A 19,258-nucleotide genomic window follows, 5' to 3' on the forward strand; every position below is an offset into this window, starting at 1 on the left:
TAGCCTTTATTTCCTATAGATACTTTATAATCTAGCAGTGTAGTAATATTTTTAAGTTGGCATTTGTTAGCATTGAATTTTTTTTTTCTTTTTGAGACGGAGTTTCACTCTTGTTACCCAGGCTGGAGTGCAATGGTGCAATCTTGGCTCACTGCAACCTCCGCCTCTTGGGTTCAGGCAATTCTCCTGCCTGAGCCTCCTGAGTAGCTGGGATTACAGGCATGTGCCACCATGCCCAGCTAATTTTTTGTATTTTTAGTAGAGACAGGGTTTCACCATGTTGACCAGGATGGTCTCGATCTCTTGACCTTGTGATCCACCCGCCTCGGCCTCCCAAAGTGCTGGGATTACAGGCTTGAGCCACCGCGCCCAGCCTAGCATTGAATTTTAAGCATTTTAAAAGTTTTTATGTCATGACTGACTGAAGCCATGACAAATCAAGAAGGTAATAAAATCTCTATTAAATCACTGTTCTATTTACTGTGATGAATAGCCTGATCTTAATAGTGAAACCTTTAGAAACAGTTTATTTCTCAGGTGTGAAAGACTTTGAACAAAATTTCACTCTTTCTGTACCAAAGAACAATAGGGGTTTGATCAAGTAAATGTGCCTATAAAGGATAACTAATTTTCTTTTTTTGAGAAGGAGTCTAGCTCTGTCTGTTGCCCAGGCTGGAGTGCAGTGGCATGATCACTGCTCACTGCAACCTCTGCCTTCCGGGTTCAAGCAATTCTCCTGCCTCAGCCTCCCAAGTAGCTGGGATTACAGGATTACAGGCATGTACCACCATGCCCAGCTACTTCTTGTCTTTTTAGTAGAGATGGGGTTTCACCATGTTGGTCAGGCTGGTCTCGAACTCCTGACCTCGTGATCTGCCTGCCTTGGCCTCCCAAAATGCTAGGATTACAGGCGTGAGCCACTGTGCCCGGCCGGTTTTTTTTTTTGTTTGTTTGTTTGTTTGTTTTACCAAGAGTATACAATTTCTATTTATGTTTAAAATCAAATATAATAACCATATCAATTATACGTTAAGAAAGCCGTATTTAGGAACCAACTCATTATTCTGAAACCTGGTAAATGAAAGGAAAGAAAGAAACATATATTCTCTCTCTGCTTTATGTGCTGTTAAACCCACAAAACTGTACCTACCTCTAGCCAAAAAGAGTCCAACAAGGCCAGCAAAACCAATAACACCAAGTCTCGGAAAAAATCCAGGAGGTGCATTTTGGAGATAGTCATAGCTGTCTACAATAGAATTAGAACAGGAAGCAGTTCCATAAATTTCTCATTAAAAAAACAAAACAAAAAGTCTTATAAAGTCTTATATAGTATATAATTTGCATATATAGTATTAAAGTGCTTTTTAAACCACATACTCTGCATTCTGCTAGTATTCTTCTTTTCAACATATTCTTTTTGTGTAACATATAAACAAGATTTACTATTCACATAGCAAGTGTCCAATTTTCTTTCTTTCTTTTTTTTTTTTTTTTTTGAGATGCAGTTTCGCTCTTGTCACCCAGGCTGGAGTACAATGGCATGATCTCGGCTCACTACAACCTCTGCCTCCCGGGTTCAAGTGATTCTCCTGCCTCAGCCTCCCAAGTAGCTGGGATTGCAAGTGCCTGTCACCATGCCCAGCTAATTTTTGTAATTTTAGTAGAGACTGGGTTTCACCATGTTGGTTAGGGTAGTCTCGAACTCTTGACCTCAGGTGATCCACCCACCTCAGCCTCCCAAAGTGCTGGGATTACAGGTGTGAGCCATCATGCCCAGTGTCAAGTGTCCAATTTTCAAAAACTTTTGGTCCAACAACCTATTGACAATGAAGTAATATTAAATTACTTTCATATTCCTGAAAGCAATATGAAATCTGAATCAGCAATTTGCACAGAGAGGAATACAAATACAGGGATCCTTTGTTATCTAAACTCTTGTTATGCAAACAGAAAAACAGAATAGGTTTGGATAAATCTTTGGGCAGATCTATTGCTATTTGAAGCTTTGCTGCTTCCTCTCTGAAACTGAGGAACCAAATACAGGCTGTGAGTGGTGGCTCATTCCTATAAACTCAGCACTTTTCAAGACTGAGGCAGGAGGATCACTTGAGCCCAGGAGTTCAAGGCTGTGGTGAGCTAGGATCACGCTACTGCACTCCAACCTGACAGCCTAAGCCACAGAGCAAGATACAGCCTCTTAAGAAAAAAAAAGGCCAGGCGCAGTGGCTCAAGCCTGTAATCCCAGCACTTTGGGAGGCCGAGGCGGGTGGATCACGAGGTCAAGAGATCGAGACCGTTCTGGTCAACATGGTGAAACCCCGTCTCTACTAAAAATACAAAAAATTAGCTGGGCATGGTGGTGCATGCCTATAATCCCAGCTACTCAGGAGGCTGAGGCAGGAGAATTGCCTGAACCCAGGAGGCGGAGGTTGCGGTGAGCCGAGATTGCGCCATTGCACTCTAGCCTGGGTAACAAGGGTGAAACTCCATCTCAAAAAAAAAAAAAAAAAGAAAAAAGAAAAAAAAAAAGGCCAGGCATGGTGGCTCACACCTGTAATCCCAGCACTTTGGACAGTCAAAGTAGGTGGATCAAGAGGTCAGGAGTTCGAGACCAGCCTGACCAACATGGTGAAATGCTGTCTCTACTAAAAATACAAAAAAAAAAAAAAAAAATTAGCTGGGCATGGTAGCGCATGTCTGTAATCCCAGCTACTCAGGAGGCTAAGACAGGAGAATAGCTTAAACCTGGGAAGTGGAGGTTGCAGTGAGCCAATATTGCACCACTGCACTCCAGCCTGGGCGACAGAATGAGACTCTGTCTCAAAACAAAAACAGAAACAAGAAATCAGACTCAGAAAAGTATCATTTGCCATCTGAGCTTACTATTCGAACTCAAGAAAAGAATAAATTTGTATAATAAAGGAAACTTATAAGTTCACTCAGGAAATAGCCACTGTTGACCACCATTGATGGTGATAGAATCAATAGAAATATGAGCCTATGCACCATGCCTAAACATGCCTCTGACTTCATTCCTATGATGTCTCCTCTCCTCTCCACTGAGCCAATCTGATCTCTTAAAAGCCAGTTTGAGTCCCATCTCCACAGAAAAGCCTTTCCTAAGCTCATCAGTCCATACCTCTCTCCCTCCTCTAAAGTCCCATCATACTTATTCTCTGTACCATTACTTGGTACCTAATCCTATAGTACCCAGTACTTAATTATTCAGGTGTGTATCTGGTGTCTCCCCAGGGAGAACGTAAGCTGCTTAACAATGAATTGCTTACACTTCTGTGTTATCTTCCCTCAGTGGTAATAATGGATACTCATTAAATAGATTTTTTTTTTTTTTTTTTTTTTTTTGAGACAGAGTCTGTCTCTGTCGCCCAGGCTGGAATGTAGTGACTCAAATCTCGCCTCACTGCAACCTCTGCCTCCCAGGTTCAGGCAATTCTCCTGTCTCAGCCTCCCGAATAGCTGGGACTACAGGCTCATGCCACCACGCCCAGCTAATTTTTTCTACTTTTTGTAGAGACGAGGTTTCACCATGTTAGCCAGGATGGTCTTGATCTCCTGACCTTGTGATCCGCCCGCCTCGGCCTCCCAAAATGCTGGGATTAGAGGTGTGAGCTACCATGCCTGGCATCAATAGATAATTATTAAGAATGATGGCCAGATGTGGTAGCTCACACTTGTAATCCCAGCACTCTGGGAGGCGAAGGTGGGAGGACTGCTTGAGCCCAGGAGTTCAAGACCAGCCTGGGCAACATGGCAAAACCCTGTCTCGACAACAAAAAAAATTAGCCAGGTGTGGTGGTGCACATCTGTAGTCCCAGCTACTTGGGAGGCTGAGGTGGGAGGATTGCTTGAGTTCAGGAGGTCGAGGCTGCAGTGAGGTATGATCACGCTACTACACTCCAGCCTAAGTGACTGAGTGAGACCTTGTCCCCAAAGAAAAACAAAAACAAAACAAAAATCACAATGCCAGAAGTTAATGAATCCTGGATGAATTAACAAATGAGTTTTAGCTAGGTCATGACTTAAACAAGGCCCTCATGTCTCCTTCTCAGTCTCATCTTCAGCACTCCGTATCTGCTTAGGGTTCCTCGAACACCCAATACCAAGTCATACCTCTAAGCATGCTCATGCTGTGCCCAATGTGGAATGCCTGCCTCCAGCAGTCCCTCCAGCAGTATTGTGGCTAACACTGCTCCTTGAAGATTCATTTCAGAAATCCTTCCTGACTGCTCTCATCTCCTCAATTTCTATTAAACGAATCTCCTTCCTCTGTACCTTCAATAATGGTCTGTGATTATCTCTGTATTTTGCATATGTATTGAATAATGTATTACATGCATCTCAGTGGTTATGACCACTGAATTAACCAACCACAATTTCCAATGTCTGGCAGAATGATGACTTAAAAAACACACGCAGAACTGAACTAACAAACTGGAAAACTCAGTAATTCTGTCCCCTAATACTAGATACATGCCAGTTTTCCTTTTCCTTGGCTCTTTGGGAAATAGGATCATTTTAAATACTACTATAGGACTTGTGTTGTGTTTCCATTAATTACTGTCTGGCCTCTTACTTATTTTGCCTTTAGCCTAGTTTTTACTTTCCATTCTCTAGTCTGGGTCATTTGAGGCCATTTTTTACTTCCCTTTATTTTTGCCTACTAGCCCAGTGTTGCTCAATTCTAGATGTGTACACAGAGCAGTTGACAGAGGAACACCCAGACGGCTCTGGTGAGCTGGGCCAAAGTGGGTAAATCACAAAGAAAGGGGAAATAAGACATGTTTTAAGACTGCACAGAGTCTGGGCAACCAAGTGAGACCCCGTCTCTACAAAAAAATAGATAAAATTTTCTGGGTGTGATGGTACATGCCTGTATTCCCAGCTACACGGGAGGCTGAGCTGGGAGGATTGCTTGAGCCCAGGAGGTCGAGGCTGCAGTGAGCTATGATCACGCCACTGCACTCCAGCCTAGATGACAGAGCAAGATCCTGTCTCAGAAAAGTTTAAACAAGAGACCTCTCAGCCACACATGTACAGATAAAAGACTATATCACAAGTTCCCTAGTTTCCTCATATAAAAATGAAGATAATAAGGGATCTGTCAGGGTTATGAGGATTAAATATATATATATATATTTCAAATTTTTGTGGGTACATAGTAGGTATATATTTACGGGGTAAACGAGGTATTTTGGTTCAGGCATACGATGCATAATAATCACATCAGGGTAAATGAGTATCAAGTATTTATCGTTTTTCTTTGTGTTACAGGCATCTCAATTGTACTCTTTTAGTTTATTCACAATAACTATAAGAGTGTAACTTTAGTTATTTAAAATGTACAATAAATAGGCCAGCGTGGTGGCTCACGCCTGTAATCCCAACACTTTGGGAGGCCAAGGTGAGTAGATAACTGAAGGTCAGAAGTTCGAGACCAGTATGATCAATATGGTGAAACCCTGTCTCTACTAAAAGTACAAAAAATTAGGCGTGCGTGGTGGTGTACGCCTGTAGTCTCAGCTACCTGGGAGTCAGACAGGAGACTTGCTTGAACCTAGGAGGCGGAGACTGCAGTGAGCCAAGATCGCGCCACTGCACTCCAGCCTGGGCAACAGAGCAAGAATCCATCTCAAAAAAATAAAAATAAATAAAAAATAAAATGTACAGTAAAGTACTGTTGACTGCAGTCACCCTATTGTGCTACTAAATACTAGATCTTATTCATTCTAACTATATTTTTGTACTCATTAACCATTCTCACTCCACCCCCAATAAATTGTATTTTTAAAGCACTTAGAATAGTACCTGATGTATAAGTCTTAAATAAGTGTTTATGAAATTAATAAAATGAAGATGTTACTTATTAACATGACTCAATAATTTAAAGAACCAGTAGGGGGCCGAGAATGGTGGCTCACTTGAAGTCAGGAGTTCGAGACCAGCCTGGCCAGTATGGTGAAACCCTGTCTCTACTAAAAATACAAAAAATTAGCTGGGCATGGTGGAACATGCCTGTAGTCCCAGCTACTTGGGAGGCTGAGGCAGGAGAATTGCTTGAACCCAGCAGGTGGAGGTTGCAGTGAGCTGAGATCACACCACTGCACTCCAGCCTGGGCAACAGAGTGAGACTCTGTCTCAAAAAAAAAAAAAAAAAAAAAAAAGGCCAGGCAAGGTGGCTCACACCTGTAATCCCTGCACTTTGGCAGGCCAAGGTGGGTGGATCACCTGAGGTCAGGAGTTTGAGACCAGCCTAGCCAACATAATGAAAGCCCGTCTCTACTAAAAATTTAAAAAATTAGCTGGGCATGGTGGCACATGCCTGCAGTCCCAGCTACTCGGGAGGCTGAGGCAGAAGAATCACTTGAACCCAGGAGGTGGAGGTTGCAGTGAGCTGAGATTGCACCACTGCACTCCAGCTTGGGCAACAAGAGCAAAACTCTGTCTCAAAAAAACAAACAAACAAAAAGGACCAGTAGGCAACTATTACTATATCTGTCTTCAAATGATAAATTTATCTGATAGTCTCAGAAAGATCAGGACATCAACACAGTATGATGATCCTAGCAAATAAACTGTACTGATGTTTACTTTGTTCCATCATGGAAACAAATCCTTGTAAAAACAAGATTTTGTTTCTGAGATGCCCAATGAGGGGAATGAAATATGATCAACATCTTTATTTATTTACCAGTTCCTGCTTGAGATCAGTCAGAACATAGACTGTGAATCCAGTTTGTGAGTGTATGTGATAAATGGCCCACAAGTGAAAAACAATCAAGGAAAATAAAACCAAATGTAAAAAAATGTAAGAACACTATCAATTATGCAATAAGACCTTTCCCAGGCATACCAGCTCAACTCTTTTCTGCTTCAAAACTTCTATAGCATCTATTCACTGCAGTGCAAATGAGCTATTCCAATTCTGAAAATCTACTGGTGAATTAGTATGGTGTATTACACTGAGCCTGGAAATGAGTTTTTTTTTCTTTTTGCAAACTTCCTTTTCAATGAGTTGTTTTTTTTTTAAAAGCAGTGTATCTATACTTGCTAGCCCAAGAATTCTAATGATCTTGAAGAGACTTACCTATTTGGGGTTACTAGTTGCCTGAAATCTGATGGAAACAACAAACAGCTCCTCTTCCCAGAAAAATCCACAAAGCTCTAAAATTTTGCATAAGTTTAAGGAATCCACAGATTTCTTGGAGCTCATTCATAGAACTCCAATTAAATAAAGAGTTCAATGTTAATGAAGTAGCTGATTATGCCTAATTAAAAATCAACTTACCTAACCCCCATTGAACCAAACTTTGCATCTTGGGCTTAGTTTGGGAATACGTTTCCTAAAAAGGTAAAAAGAAACTGAATGAAACTATTCACAGGATCCGCTGATTAGAAAGTTAACAGAATAAATATATTTGTCTTTACTGAATAAATTATCATATTATTAACGCTTTTTCAACAAAGGGATACACTGTCTATCTGGGTCTTTTTGTCTGTTTTTTCTACTGTAATCTTCCTTTCATTGCAAATTACTCAGCAGAATGGCTTACTACTGACACAGGAAGCAGATTCCAAGCAGAATGGTTTCAACAACCCAGCCTTTTCACTCTTCTATTAAAATGGAAAAAATAGACTAAAAATCAATTCCCTTGATACTTAAGTGGCAAGCTTTTCTCCATGAGATTAAATCTGTCTTTCACATTAACTACTTCCTGATCTGCCATTAATTAGAGCCTACATCTGGAAACTCTCCATTTGAAGCAAGAATGGCCAGCTTTATTGAGTCAAAGAAGCCTATATCCCAAAGCAAATGAGGTGTCAACATTCTCTTAACAACAATTAAAAAGGCTTTGTGGCCTGTAATCCCAGCACTTTGGGAGGCTGAGGTGGGTGGATCACCTGAGGTCAGGAGTTAGAGACCAGCCTGACCAATGTGGTGAAGTCCCATCTCTACTAAAACTACAGAAATTAGTCAGTCATGGTGGCGCATGCCTATAGTCCCAGCTACTTGGGAGGCTGAGGCAGGAGAATCACTTGAACCCAGAAGGCAGAGGGTGCAATGAGCAGAGATCGTGCCACTGCACGCTAGCCTGCTGAGTGACACAGTGAGACTCCGTCTCAAAAAAAAAAAAAGACTTTGTACACAAACATCAGATGATCCTAAAGGAAACGAAGGACCCGTTAGAAGGTACTCACCTTCAAGAAGTCTACAGTGAAGACAGGAAGAGATACATGGTTATCAGAAGGCATCAGAACGAGTTGCCATTTGGAAAAGAATTTGTTTTGTGTAATTCAATTCAAGTCAGAACAAGCTATCCTCACCCTTTAAATGGCTTTAAATAATAAATGCTGAATGAGGTGGAAGACCTAAAGAACTGAGCATCACTTCATTAAAATCCATTACTTCATGCCTGTAATCCCAACACTATGGGAGGCTAAGGCAGGAGGAAAGTTTGAGGTCAGGAATTTGAGACCAGCCTGGGCAACACAGCAGAGATCCCATCTGTACAAAAAATAAAAATATTAGCTGGCCATGGTGGTATCTATCCGTAGTCCAAGCTACTTGGGAGGCTAAGGTGGGCAGATCTCTTGAGCCCAGGAGTTCAAGATCAGCCGGGGCAACATGGTGAAACCTTGTCTCTACCTCCTCCCCTCAAAAAAAGAAGAGAAAACTTCAGATCCATGTCTAGAGCAGGCATCCCCAAACTGTGGCCCCCTGAGGCCATTTATCTGGCCCCCCGCGGCACTTCAGGAAAGGGCACCTCTTTCATTGGTGGTCAGTGAGAGGAGCACAGTATGTAGCGGCCCTCCAACGGTCTGAGGGACAGTGAACTGGCCCCCTGTGTAAAAAGTTTGGGGACGCCTGGTCTAGAGTGAATGCTCACTTCTTCTGTCAGTTTAATATTTTTACTATTAAAAAAAATTAAATTGGTTCTTCTAGAAAAGGGCTAGAAATTGCTGGTATGAAAAAGGAGCCAGGAATTAGAAATATTTCTATTCATTAATACTTTGTTCTACCCAGGAAAATTTAACCATTATAATTACAAAAACTATTATAATTATGAGAAAGGTTTTTTTTGTTGTTTTTTTTTTGTTTTTTTTTTTTGAGACAGAGTTTGGCTCTTGTCACCCAGGCTAGAGTGCAATGGCACAATCTCGGCTCACCACAACCTCCGCCTCCTGGGTTCAGGTAATTCTCCTGCCTCAGCCTCCTGAGTAGCTGGGATTACAGGCATGCGCCACCATGCCCAGCTAATTTTTTGTATTTTTAGTAGAGACAGGGTTTCACCATGTTGACCAGGATGGTCTCGATCTCTTGACCTTGTGATCCACCCGCCTCGGCCTCCCAAAGTGCTGGGATTACAGGCGTGAGCCACCGCGCCCGGCCTGAGAAAGTTTTTTTTTGAGACGAAGTCTCGCTCTGTCACCCAGGCTGGAGTGCAGTGGTGTGATCCCGGCTCACTGCAACCTCCGCCTCCTGGGTTCAAGAGATTCTCCTGCCTCAGCCTCCCAAGTAGCTGGGATTACAGGCACATGCTACCACTCCTGGCTAACTTTTTATATTTTTAGTAGAGACAGGGTTTCACCGTGTTAACCAGGATGGTCTCGATCTCCTGATCTCGTGATCTGCCCGCCTCAGCCTCCCAGAGTGCTGGGATTACAGGCGTGAGCCACCACGCCTGGCCAGTTTTTATATTTAGTAGTAATGGAAATAAACATGTCGATAACTAATCTATCACCCAGAGAGATATTCTGTGCACTGAGTATCATGCACGGAAGAAAAAATAAAAAACGAAAAGCAATCTTAGCCTGAAAGGTAGAGACTAAGCACTTTTATTACAAAACAAAACAAAACAAAACAAAACAAAACAGACACACTAGGAATAACAGTAGTCATGCCTACCTGATACAAAAATATTTGCGCATATGTGCTGACTTTATCTTAACTACCAGAAGTTTACATAGTACATAGAAGGTACATAGTAGGTATATACATTTATGGGGTACATGAGATGTGTTGACACAGGCATTCAAAGTGAAATAATCACAACATAGAGAATGGGGTATCCATCCCCTCAAGCATTTATCCTTAGTGTTAGAAACAATCCAATTACATTCTTTAAGTTATTTTAAAATGTACAATTAAATTATGGTTGACTGTAGTCACCCTGCTGTGCTATCAAACAGGTCTTGTCATTCTTGCTAATTTTTTCCCCACCTTCCGTCCAGGTCCCCACTACCATTCCCAGCCTCTGTCAACCATCTCGGGGCCCTTTATCATGTCTTTTTCCAAAAACATGCAGCCAATATAGACTTTTCTCTATTGACTCTAAATAGAAGTATGTTCACTCCATTTTCAGAATAGTTGTACCTGACACCAGCTTGTGTATGGCTCACAGTAGTGTCTAAGCTGTGAGATGCTTTCTTCAAGTGGGCTCCTTGACTCCTCCACATACTTCGATTGCCCTTTGGGAACTGAGTAGAGTGAAAGCTGTGCATATTAAAACAAAACAAAGATTTAAAAGATGTACTGTTTACAGGATAAATTTATCAACTTTGTAAGTATTTAATATTTCTAATAATTCATGAATTATAGTGACTCTGCAGTCAGGCATAGTGGCTCATGTGTGTAATCCCAGCACTTTGAGAGGCCAAGACAGATGGATCACTTGAGGTCAGGAGTTTAAGACAAGCCTCGGCAACATGGCAAAACCCCCTCTCTACTAAAAATATGAAAATTAGCCAGGTGTGGCAGCACACGCCTGTAATCCCAGCTACTTGGGTGGCTGAGGCAGGAGAATCGTTTAAACCTGGAAGGCGGAGGTAGCGGTGAGCCAAGATGGTGCCACTGCACTCCAGCCTGGGCAAAAGAGCGAGACTCCGACTCAAAAAAAAAAAAAAAATAATAATAATAATAATAATAATAAATTCCAGTGACTCTAAGGGTTACGTGAAACCTGAACTTGACCTCAAACTATCTCTGCACCTTATTTCCTTAATCAACCAGGCCAAGGCCGAAAGGGCAAGGCTATGAGGTGTCCTACCCTCTCCCCACCTACTGAATGCAAACAAAGCAGCTCCTCTTTATCCATGTTATATACTGGTATTTAGTATTCCACCTTAGATTGAGTTTGGAAAAAGGATTCTATTACTCTAAAGGGTAGGTGAAGGAGTTTGGTCTGCACTTTGGTCTCCAATCCAAATGATTGGTCTGCGGTTAATCAAAGCAGGACACCAGGTTTGTTCCCCACCCAGAGAACTTCTCACAGCCACTGCTGGCTGCCTTCTTCACCCTCAAAAATGCCACTGTGCCAAGGCCTGAGAAGAGAGTAAAGGTCAAAAGATAAGCTAATTAGCTTTATGTAAACACCAATCAAGTAACCCTATCCAGGACTGAAGGCAGATCTTTACCTCACTTTATTCAAAGGCAACAGAAACTGAATATCCAAAATAATTAGTGGGAAGTACAGACCAAAAAGGAATGTAAACAGTAGAGAGAAGATTTTTTTTTTATTTAGTATTTATTAAGTACATACTTATGAGTGTCTCCTCCAGCCAAGAAACATAAAGGACCCAGATCTCTAATTTCTTAGAGAGGAAAAAATGTGAATATCTTCCTGGCTTGATAAAAATCAAGATAAGCCAAGAATCAGGCAGACCACTTAGAAAAGTGAGCTGTGCGTATAAACCTATTGGGACAAAGTGGATTCCCGAGTAAACATTTATAAAGTATTCCTTAATTGTGCCCTTAGCTAAGTACCATTAAAGTTTATCTGTTGAAAAAGCCATAGTTTAGTAATTTCCCACAAATTAAACAAACTATAAGGAAATATATTTTCTCCATTTAAATGTCTTTTGGCCAGGCAAGGTGGCTCACACCTGTAATCACAACACTTTGGGAGGCTGAGGCGAGTGGATCGCCTGAGGTCAGATTTTCAAAACCAGCCTGGCCAACGTGGTGAAACTTTGTCTCTACTAAAAATACAAAATTAGCCAAGCGTGGTGGCACATGCCTATAACTCCAGCTACTTGGCAGGTTGAGGCAGGAGAATCGCTTGAACCCAGGAGGCAGAGGTTGCAGTGAGCCGAGATCGCACCATTGCACTGTAGCCTGGGCAACAAGAGTGAAACTCCATCTCAAAAAAACAAATAAATAAATGTCTTTTAAACAGTCACATCTTCCTGATATACAATTTGTAAAAAATTCTCCAAAAGTAACTAAATCAGACACTCAAAATATATCACAATATAAACAGCATGTTACCTCATCAACCTTCACAGAATTTTTGGGAGGTGAATCCTTTTTTGGTACAGCATAGACTTTGAAGGTGAGCAAGCTCAGGCTGGCCGGCCCCACGGACCTCTGAATTACCTGAAATGCAGAAGCAATCTTAAACCTTCTCTCTATGTTACAGACCAAATGTGCAAAACGTGAGCATATTCATAACCTCAGCCACTTCCCACCATGAAAGGCTTACTGTGCTTTATTTCATTTTTATGTTTTTGAGATGGAGTCTTGCTCTGTTACCCAGGCTGGAGTGCAGTGGCATGGTTTCAGCTCACTGCAACCTCCACCTCCCAAGTTCAAGCGATTCTCCTGCTTTAGCTTCTCAAGTAGCTGGGATTACAGGTGTCTGCCAACATGCCCAGCTAATTTTTTTATTTTTAGTAGAGATGGGGTTTTGCCATGTTGGCCAGGCTGGTCTTGAACTCCCAACCTCAGGCTTGGCCTCCCAAAGTGTTGGGATTACAGGCATGACCCACTGTGCCCAGCCTACAAAATATATTTTTTAAAAATTAGCCAGGCATGGTGGTGTATGCCTGTAGTGCCAGCTACTCAGGAGACTGAGGTGGGAGAACCTCTTGAGTTTAAGGCTGCAATGAGCCATGATCATGCCACTACACTCCAGCCTGGGTGATGGAGTGAGACTCTGTTTCACACACACAAAATGATCGCTCCATTAAAAAAAAAAAAAAAAAAAAAAAGATGAGCTGAGAAGAGGGGAGAGCTATGGGTTAATTTAAACTGTGAATATAAAAAAATCAGACACCTCCTGTGAAGGTTGTGACAGTTTTCTAGGAGGGATATTGATCAACTTAGGTTGTATCCTGGTGCTGCTTGTGAGAGGCACAAACCACATGGACGAATGTCAGCACTAGCTAGCTAATCTTTACCTCAGAAGCAAAAGAAATCTGTAGCAATAGGCCAGGGGCAATGTCATGCCTGTAATCTCAGTACTTTGGGAGGCTGAGGTAGGCGGATCATGAGGTCAGGAGATAGAGATCATCCTGGCCAATAATGGTGAAACCCAGTCTCTACTAAAATACAAAAAAATTAGCCAGGCGTGATGGCACGTGCCTGTAGTCCCAGCTACTCGGGAGGCTGAGGCAGGAGAATTGCTTGAACCCAGGATCCGGAGGTTGCAGTGAGCCAAGATTGTGCCACTGCATTCCAGCCTGGCGACAGAGCGAGCCTCCATCTCAAAAAAATAAAAAAGAAATCTATAGCAATATTGCCTTGAAATTATGACCTCAAGATGCACACTTCATATTTGAAGATTTATCAATTATTTTTAAACCAGTAAAAGTCATAACCACTTTTTCCAATGGCTTTCAGCTCTTTGCTTCTGAAATATGGGAATTTCCAGGCATACGTTTCAACAGACATTTTTGTTATATTTTAGCTGGCATTATGTTTTATCTTACAGAATAGCCTAGTCTTTCACATTATAGGCACTGCAAATCTCAGTAATATGATTTCCAAGATGCTAAATCATGCCTAAATAGAGAGAAATCAATCGCTCATTTATTTTCCACCTCTCCTCCATTCATTTCCTTTGTCTCATTCGAGCAGGAAATAAACAATTATTGAGCATGTCTTGTGTGTTAGGCACAGCCGGAATATGGAGTAAGACATATCCTCACCCTGAAAGGGCTTCCATTCTGATAGGAAGAACTTGATAGATGTAAGTAAATAGACAATTTTCTTTTTTTAAGAGATGGGGTTTCACCATGTTGGTCAGGAGGCTGGTCTCAAACGCCTGACCTCGTGATCCAACCACCTCAGCCTACCAAAGTGCTGGGATTACAGGCATGAGCCACCATGCCTGGCCAACAATTTTTTTTTTAAAGCAGGGTTTCACACTGTGGCTTAGGCTGGAGAGCAGTGGCAGGATCTCTGCTCACTGTAACCTCCTAGTACCAGGTTCAAGCATTCCTCCTGTCTGTCTCCCAAGTAGCTGGGACTACAGGCATGCACCACCATGCCCAGCTAATTTTTGTATTTTTTGTAGACAGGTTTTGCCATGTTGTCCAAGCTGGTCTTGAACTCCTGGACTCAAACGATCTACCCACCTCAACCTCCCAAAGTGCTGGGATTATAGGCATGAGCCACTGCACTTGGCCTAGGACATATTAAAAAATAAAATAAGGGAGGCTGAGGCACAAGAATCACTTGAATCCAGAAGGTGGGAAATTGCAGTAAGCCAAGATGGTGCCATTGGACTCTAGCCTGGGTGACAGAGTCAGACCCTGTCTCAAAAAATAAATAAATAAAATAAAAGTGATATGGGAGGTGGGGCAGGGAAATGCTGGGCAGAGAAGGGCATGGTCCCTGGCTAGCGCTCCACCCCTGGGCCTGGCCACCAACCTAGGTGAAGGCAGGCATTTTTGTTTTTGTGCCCCCCAAATGTTGCATTTCCCAAGACCACCCTGGCTCACCATGCCCCATCCTGTGCCTATGATAGACATAAGTGGCTGGACACTGACAGAAGAGCATATGAGCAGCTGGAGGTCAAGAGAAGCAGAGGCGTGGAAGAATATACCCGCAGAAGAACACACTAACAAACTCCAGCAGGCCACCAACAGCACAATGGCAGGACAGCGCGGAGTTTGGCTGAGGGTGGTAGGAGGAGAGCCCGGCCACTAAGCAGCCCCGACTCCAGGGGAAAACCACCTTCCCACTCCGTACCCCTTCTGGCTTCACATCCATCTGCTGAGCTACTTCTACCATTCAATAAAACCTTGCACTGATTCCCCAAGCCCACATGTGATCCAATTTTTCCAGTATACTCAGGCAAGAACCCCAGGATACAGAAAGCCCTCTGTCCTTACGATAAGGTAGAGTGTCTAATTCAGTTGATTAACACAAGCTGCCTACTGATGGCAAAACTAAAAGAGTACACGGTAACAGACACCCACTGGGGTTTTAAGAGCTGTAAACATCCACCCCTAGACGCTGCCATGGAGTTGGAGCCCACACTCCCCATGACCTGCCCATCTGCCTGCTTTCCCTAGAGGTTTTGGGCAGTGGGGCACCCAAGAAGTGAGCCACACCCCCACTGCATGCCCCGTAAGAGTGACAGGGGAAATTTTCCTGTTTCAAAAGCATGGATTTTCCCTGCTCTTAGGCAGTTCTACAGAAAGGCAAAACAAGTATAGAACATTACAGACAGATGAATCAGCATGTGTGAAGACATGAAGCTGGGAAACACCATGGGAGAAATACAGGGAGTTTGAGTTTTGTGGGAGGGGGCAGAGTGACAGAGAGATGAGTTAGAGAAGTTGGTTGTAGCCAGATCATAATGGGCCTCCCGTGGCTCACATAAAGTCCTAGGTAATAAATACCAAAAGATCTCAAATAAGGGGATAGAATATAGAATCAAGTTTGCCGTTTAGAAAGATCATGATTTCTCAGTGTGGTGGTCTGAGTCATTAAAGGGCCAGATGACCAGTTATGGTGCTGCTAAAACAATGCAGGAAAGCAATGAAGGCCCAAGGAAAGATTGCACAGGAGAGGAGAAAGAAGAGTAAGTGGAATTGAGACAGTTTAATAGGCAGAATTAGCAGAACTTAGTGACCAATGGGAAAGGAGGGGTGACGATCACCTTGGTTTCTTTTTTTAATTAATTTTTATTTTTAAATTACTTTTTAAACTGACAAGATTCACATATATATTTATTGTGCACAACATGCTGTTTTGAAATATATATACATTGTGGAATGGTTACATTGAGCTAATTAACATATGCATTACCTCACAAATTTATTTTTGTGGAATCTAAAAAAGTTCAACTAACGGAAGTAGGGAACACCATGGTAGCTACCAGGGACAGGGGCTGGGGGGAAGTCAGGGAGATCTTGGTCAAAGGTACAAAGTTTCAGTTAGAAAGGAGAAGTGGTTCAAGAGATCTGCTGTATTACATGGTGACTATAGTTAATAGCAATGTATTGTAGTCTTGAAAATCAGGAAGAGTCGATTTTAAGTGACCTTGGAGTTTCTGATGGGTTTTTCTAGTTGGGTGGTGACACAGCATTCCTGAGAGAGGAAGTAGAGAAGGAGGGGCAAGTCTGAGGGAAAGATGATGAGTTGGTGTTGGATATTTTCCAGAGACAGACAGACACCTAGAGGTCTAGTCATCTATCTATACATCTTTTATTTTACTTGAAAAGCTAAGTAGACAAACTTAGAAACTCTTGTCTTTTGGAAATTAAGACAAAGTTGACTTGAAATTTTAAGTACATGAGAACGTGTTTTTTGGATCTGGACTTCCTCAGCACTTCAAGGGTGCATTTATTTCTCATAAAGCACAGTAAAGCTGGGCACAGGGGCTCACGCCTATAATCCCAACACTTTGGGAGGCTGAGGTGGGCAGATTACCTGAGGTCAGGAGTTCAAGACCAGCCTGGCCAATATGTCGAAACTCAGTCTCTACTAAAAATACAAAAATTAGCCAGGAGTGTTGGCAGATGCGTGCAATCCCAGCTACTCAGGAGGCTGAGGCAGGAGAATTACTTGAACCTGAACCTGGGCGGCAGAGGCTGCAGTGACCCGACATCGTGCCACTGCACTCCAGCCTGGCCAAACACACATCTATATATAGTAGAAATATAGGGTCTCACCAGGTTGCTCAAGCTGGTCTCAAACTCCTGGGCTCAAGCAATCCTCCCACCTCAGCCTCCCAAAGTGCTGGGATTACAGGCATGAGCCACTGCACCTAGCCTCCGAGCTCTTTTTAAAGACACCAAGCTGTCTAAGGCTGAGCCACCCAAGAGTTCTCTACAGTACCCAAGTGGTCCCCTCCCAGAGCCCTCATCAGGGGCTTGTAAGGCTGCTAGCATCTGGAGGTGCCAATTCATTGCTATCTGCTTTCTAGAAATGCCCAGGACCAACAGACCACGCTGCTTCAACTAGGAACTCTCCACGGAGGCAGGAGGCAAGCCAGCCCCACCCCAGGACTTTGTTTCCAACTCCCCTCCTTTAGGTACCCAAGCTGGTGCCCCACCCCCTCTCCCTCAGTTAGCCTCTATTGATTTCACAACGTCCTCTTCATCCTCGTTTTTAAATACCGGTATCCATGGGAGATTGGATCCAGGACCTCTCCTCGCAATACCAAAAATCCATGGATGCTCAAGTCCCTTATCTAAAATGGCCTAGTATTTGTATATAATCTCTGCACAGTCTCCTGTTTACTTTAAATCATCTCTAGATTACTTATAATATCTAATACAATGACTACACATCATTTCATTTGCATGGATTCAATGTAGTACTTGGAGCACAGCAAATTTAAGTTTTGCTTTTTGGAACTTTGTAGGATTCTTTTTTCCATATATATATATATATTTTTTTTTGAGACAGTCTTGCTCTTGTTGCACAGGCTGGAGTGCAGGTGCAGTGGCGTGATCTTGGCTCACTGCAAACTCCGCCTCCCAGGCTCAAGCAATTCTCCTGCTTCAGCCTCCTGAGTACAGGTATTGATCGACTTACGACCTATGCAACTTACGACCATTCAACTTTACGACCACATTGCTAGCCACGACTGCTCCGAGTCTGGCAGCGCAAACGTTGCCCAGTTGGGCGTACGACAGTGCGGACCAGCTTCTGGCAGCACTACCATCTCTGCGTGCACCATTTCAACTGTACATATAGCCTATTCAACTTACGACCAAATCGTGTTACGACTGTTCCGCTGTCCCAACTGTGATCGTAAGTCGAGCACTAGCTGTAGTTGGGATTACAGGTACCCACCACCACGTCTGGCTAATTTCTCTATTTTTAGTAGAGACAGGGTTTTACCATGTTGCCCAGGGTGGTCTCAAACTCCTGGGCTCAAGTGATCCACCTGCCTCAACCTCCCAAAGTGCTGGGATTATAGGCATGAGCCAACACCGCCAGCCTATCTTTGATTTTTAAATCGCAACTCATTTTTTTAACTGGATTCTTTTTTTTTTTTTTGAGACGGAATGTCACTCTTGTTACCCAGGCTGGAGTGCAATGGCGCAATCTCGGCTCACCGCAACCTCCGCCTCCTGGGTTCAGGCAATTCTCCTGCCTCAGCCTCCTGAGTAGCTGGGATTACAGGCACGTGCCACCATGCCCAGCTAACTTTTTGTATTTTTAGTAGAGACGGGGTTTCACCACGTTGACCAGGATGGTCTTGATCTCTTGACCTTGTGATCCACCCGCCTCGGCCTCCCAAAGTGCTGGGATTACAGGCTTGAGCCACCGTGCCCGGCCTGGATTCTTAATTATTAATTTCTACTTTACCTTTCCCTCTTATCTTACTCGTTTTTCTAGTTTTAATATTATTCTAGGTCTGCCTCCCTTTACTGCCTAAATTGTTTTCTTCTTTCTCTTCTCCTATTAGTTTTCTTCCTGAAGGCCACCCTGATCCCCATCCCACAGCAAGAACTGTGGCCACAAGAGTGGTGGCACCAAAGCTGGCTCCTGCAGTGGCCTTTTCAGCTTCCAGCAAGCTCTCAACAGACAAGCAAACAAAACAAAGAAAAAGCAAACCTCACCCCAGGAGACCTGGGAGACCCACAAATGAACACTCCGCAGGTCCATAATTCTGACTCTGCAGAGAACACATGATTTACTTGAGGATTTCTCAAACTCAGCACCATTGACATTTGTGCTGGGTCCTTCTTTGTCATAGGGCTGTCCTGGGCACAGCAGGAAGTTTGGCAGCATCCCTATCCTCTACCCACTAGATGCCAGTAGCACCTCCTCCCAGTCATGACAGTCAAAAACGTCTCCGGATGCTGCCAAATGCCTCCTGGGGAGCAACTCTCCCACTGAGAACCTCTGAGTTGCTTGAGTAAATACTACCTTCTGACATCTCTCACCAACCAAACTTCAAGAAAATCTGTATGTTTTAAAACCCATGGCCTCAAACACAGTAAAAGAAACCAGAACAATCACTACTGGGCGGGAGAGGTGGGGGTTGAAAGG

The 19,258-nt window shown here is 43.1% G+C and overlaps 1 protein-coding gene across 7 annotated transcripts in view; it reads right to left on the reverse strand.

Moving 5' to 3' along the window:
• APOO (apolipoprotein O) overlaps positions 1-19,258 on the reverse strand; it is a 142,292-nt gene that overhangs the window by 102,496 nt on the left and 20,538 nt on the right. For 6 of the 7 annotated variants that reach the window (XR_012515582.1, XM_074391450.1, XM_074391449.1 and 3 more), the window contains exons 2-5: positions 12,287-12,394; positions 10,394-10,513; positions 7,307-7,361; positions 1,151-1,246 (exon numbers count right to left, since the gene is read on the reverse strand). Coding sequence is in view for 6 of the 7 variants with exons in the window: in XM_074391450.1 (XP_074247551.1) it covers positions 1,151-1,246; positions 7,307-7,361; positions 10,394-10,513; positions 12,287-12,394 (379 nt within the window). In the remaining variant the exon portion in view is untranslated. The remainder of the gene's footprint in view (positions 1-1,150; positions 1,247-7,306; positions 7,362-10,393; positions 10,514-12,286; positions 12,395-19,258) is intronic. The other variant, XM_074391452.1, reaches the window with a different exon arrangement.

The sequence above is a fragment of the Saimiri boliviensis genome, chromosome X, assembly GCF_048565385.1.
Source record: "Saimiri boliviensis isolate mSaiBol1 chromosome X, mSaiBol1.pri, whole genome shotgun sequence".
Classification (NCBI taxonomy): domain Eukaryota; kingdom Metazoa; phylum Chordata; class Mammalia; order Primates; family Cebidae; genus Saimiri; species Saimiri boliviensis.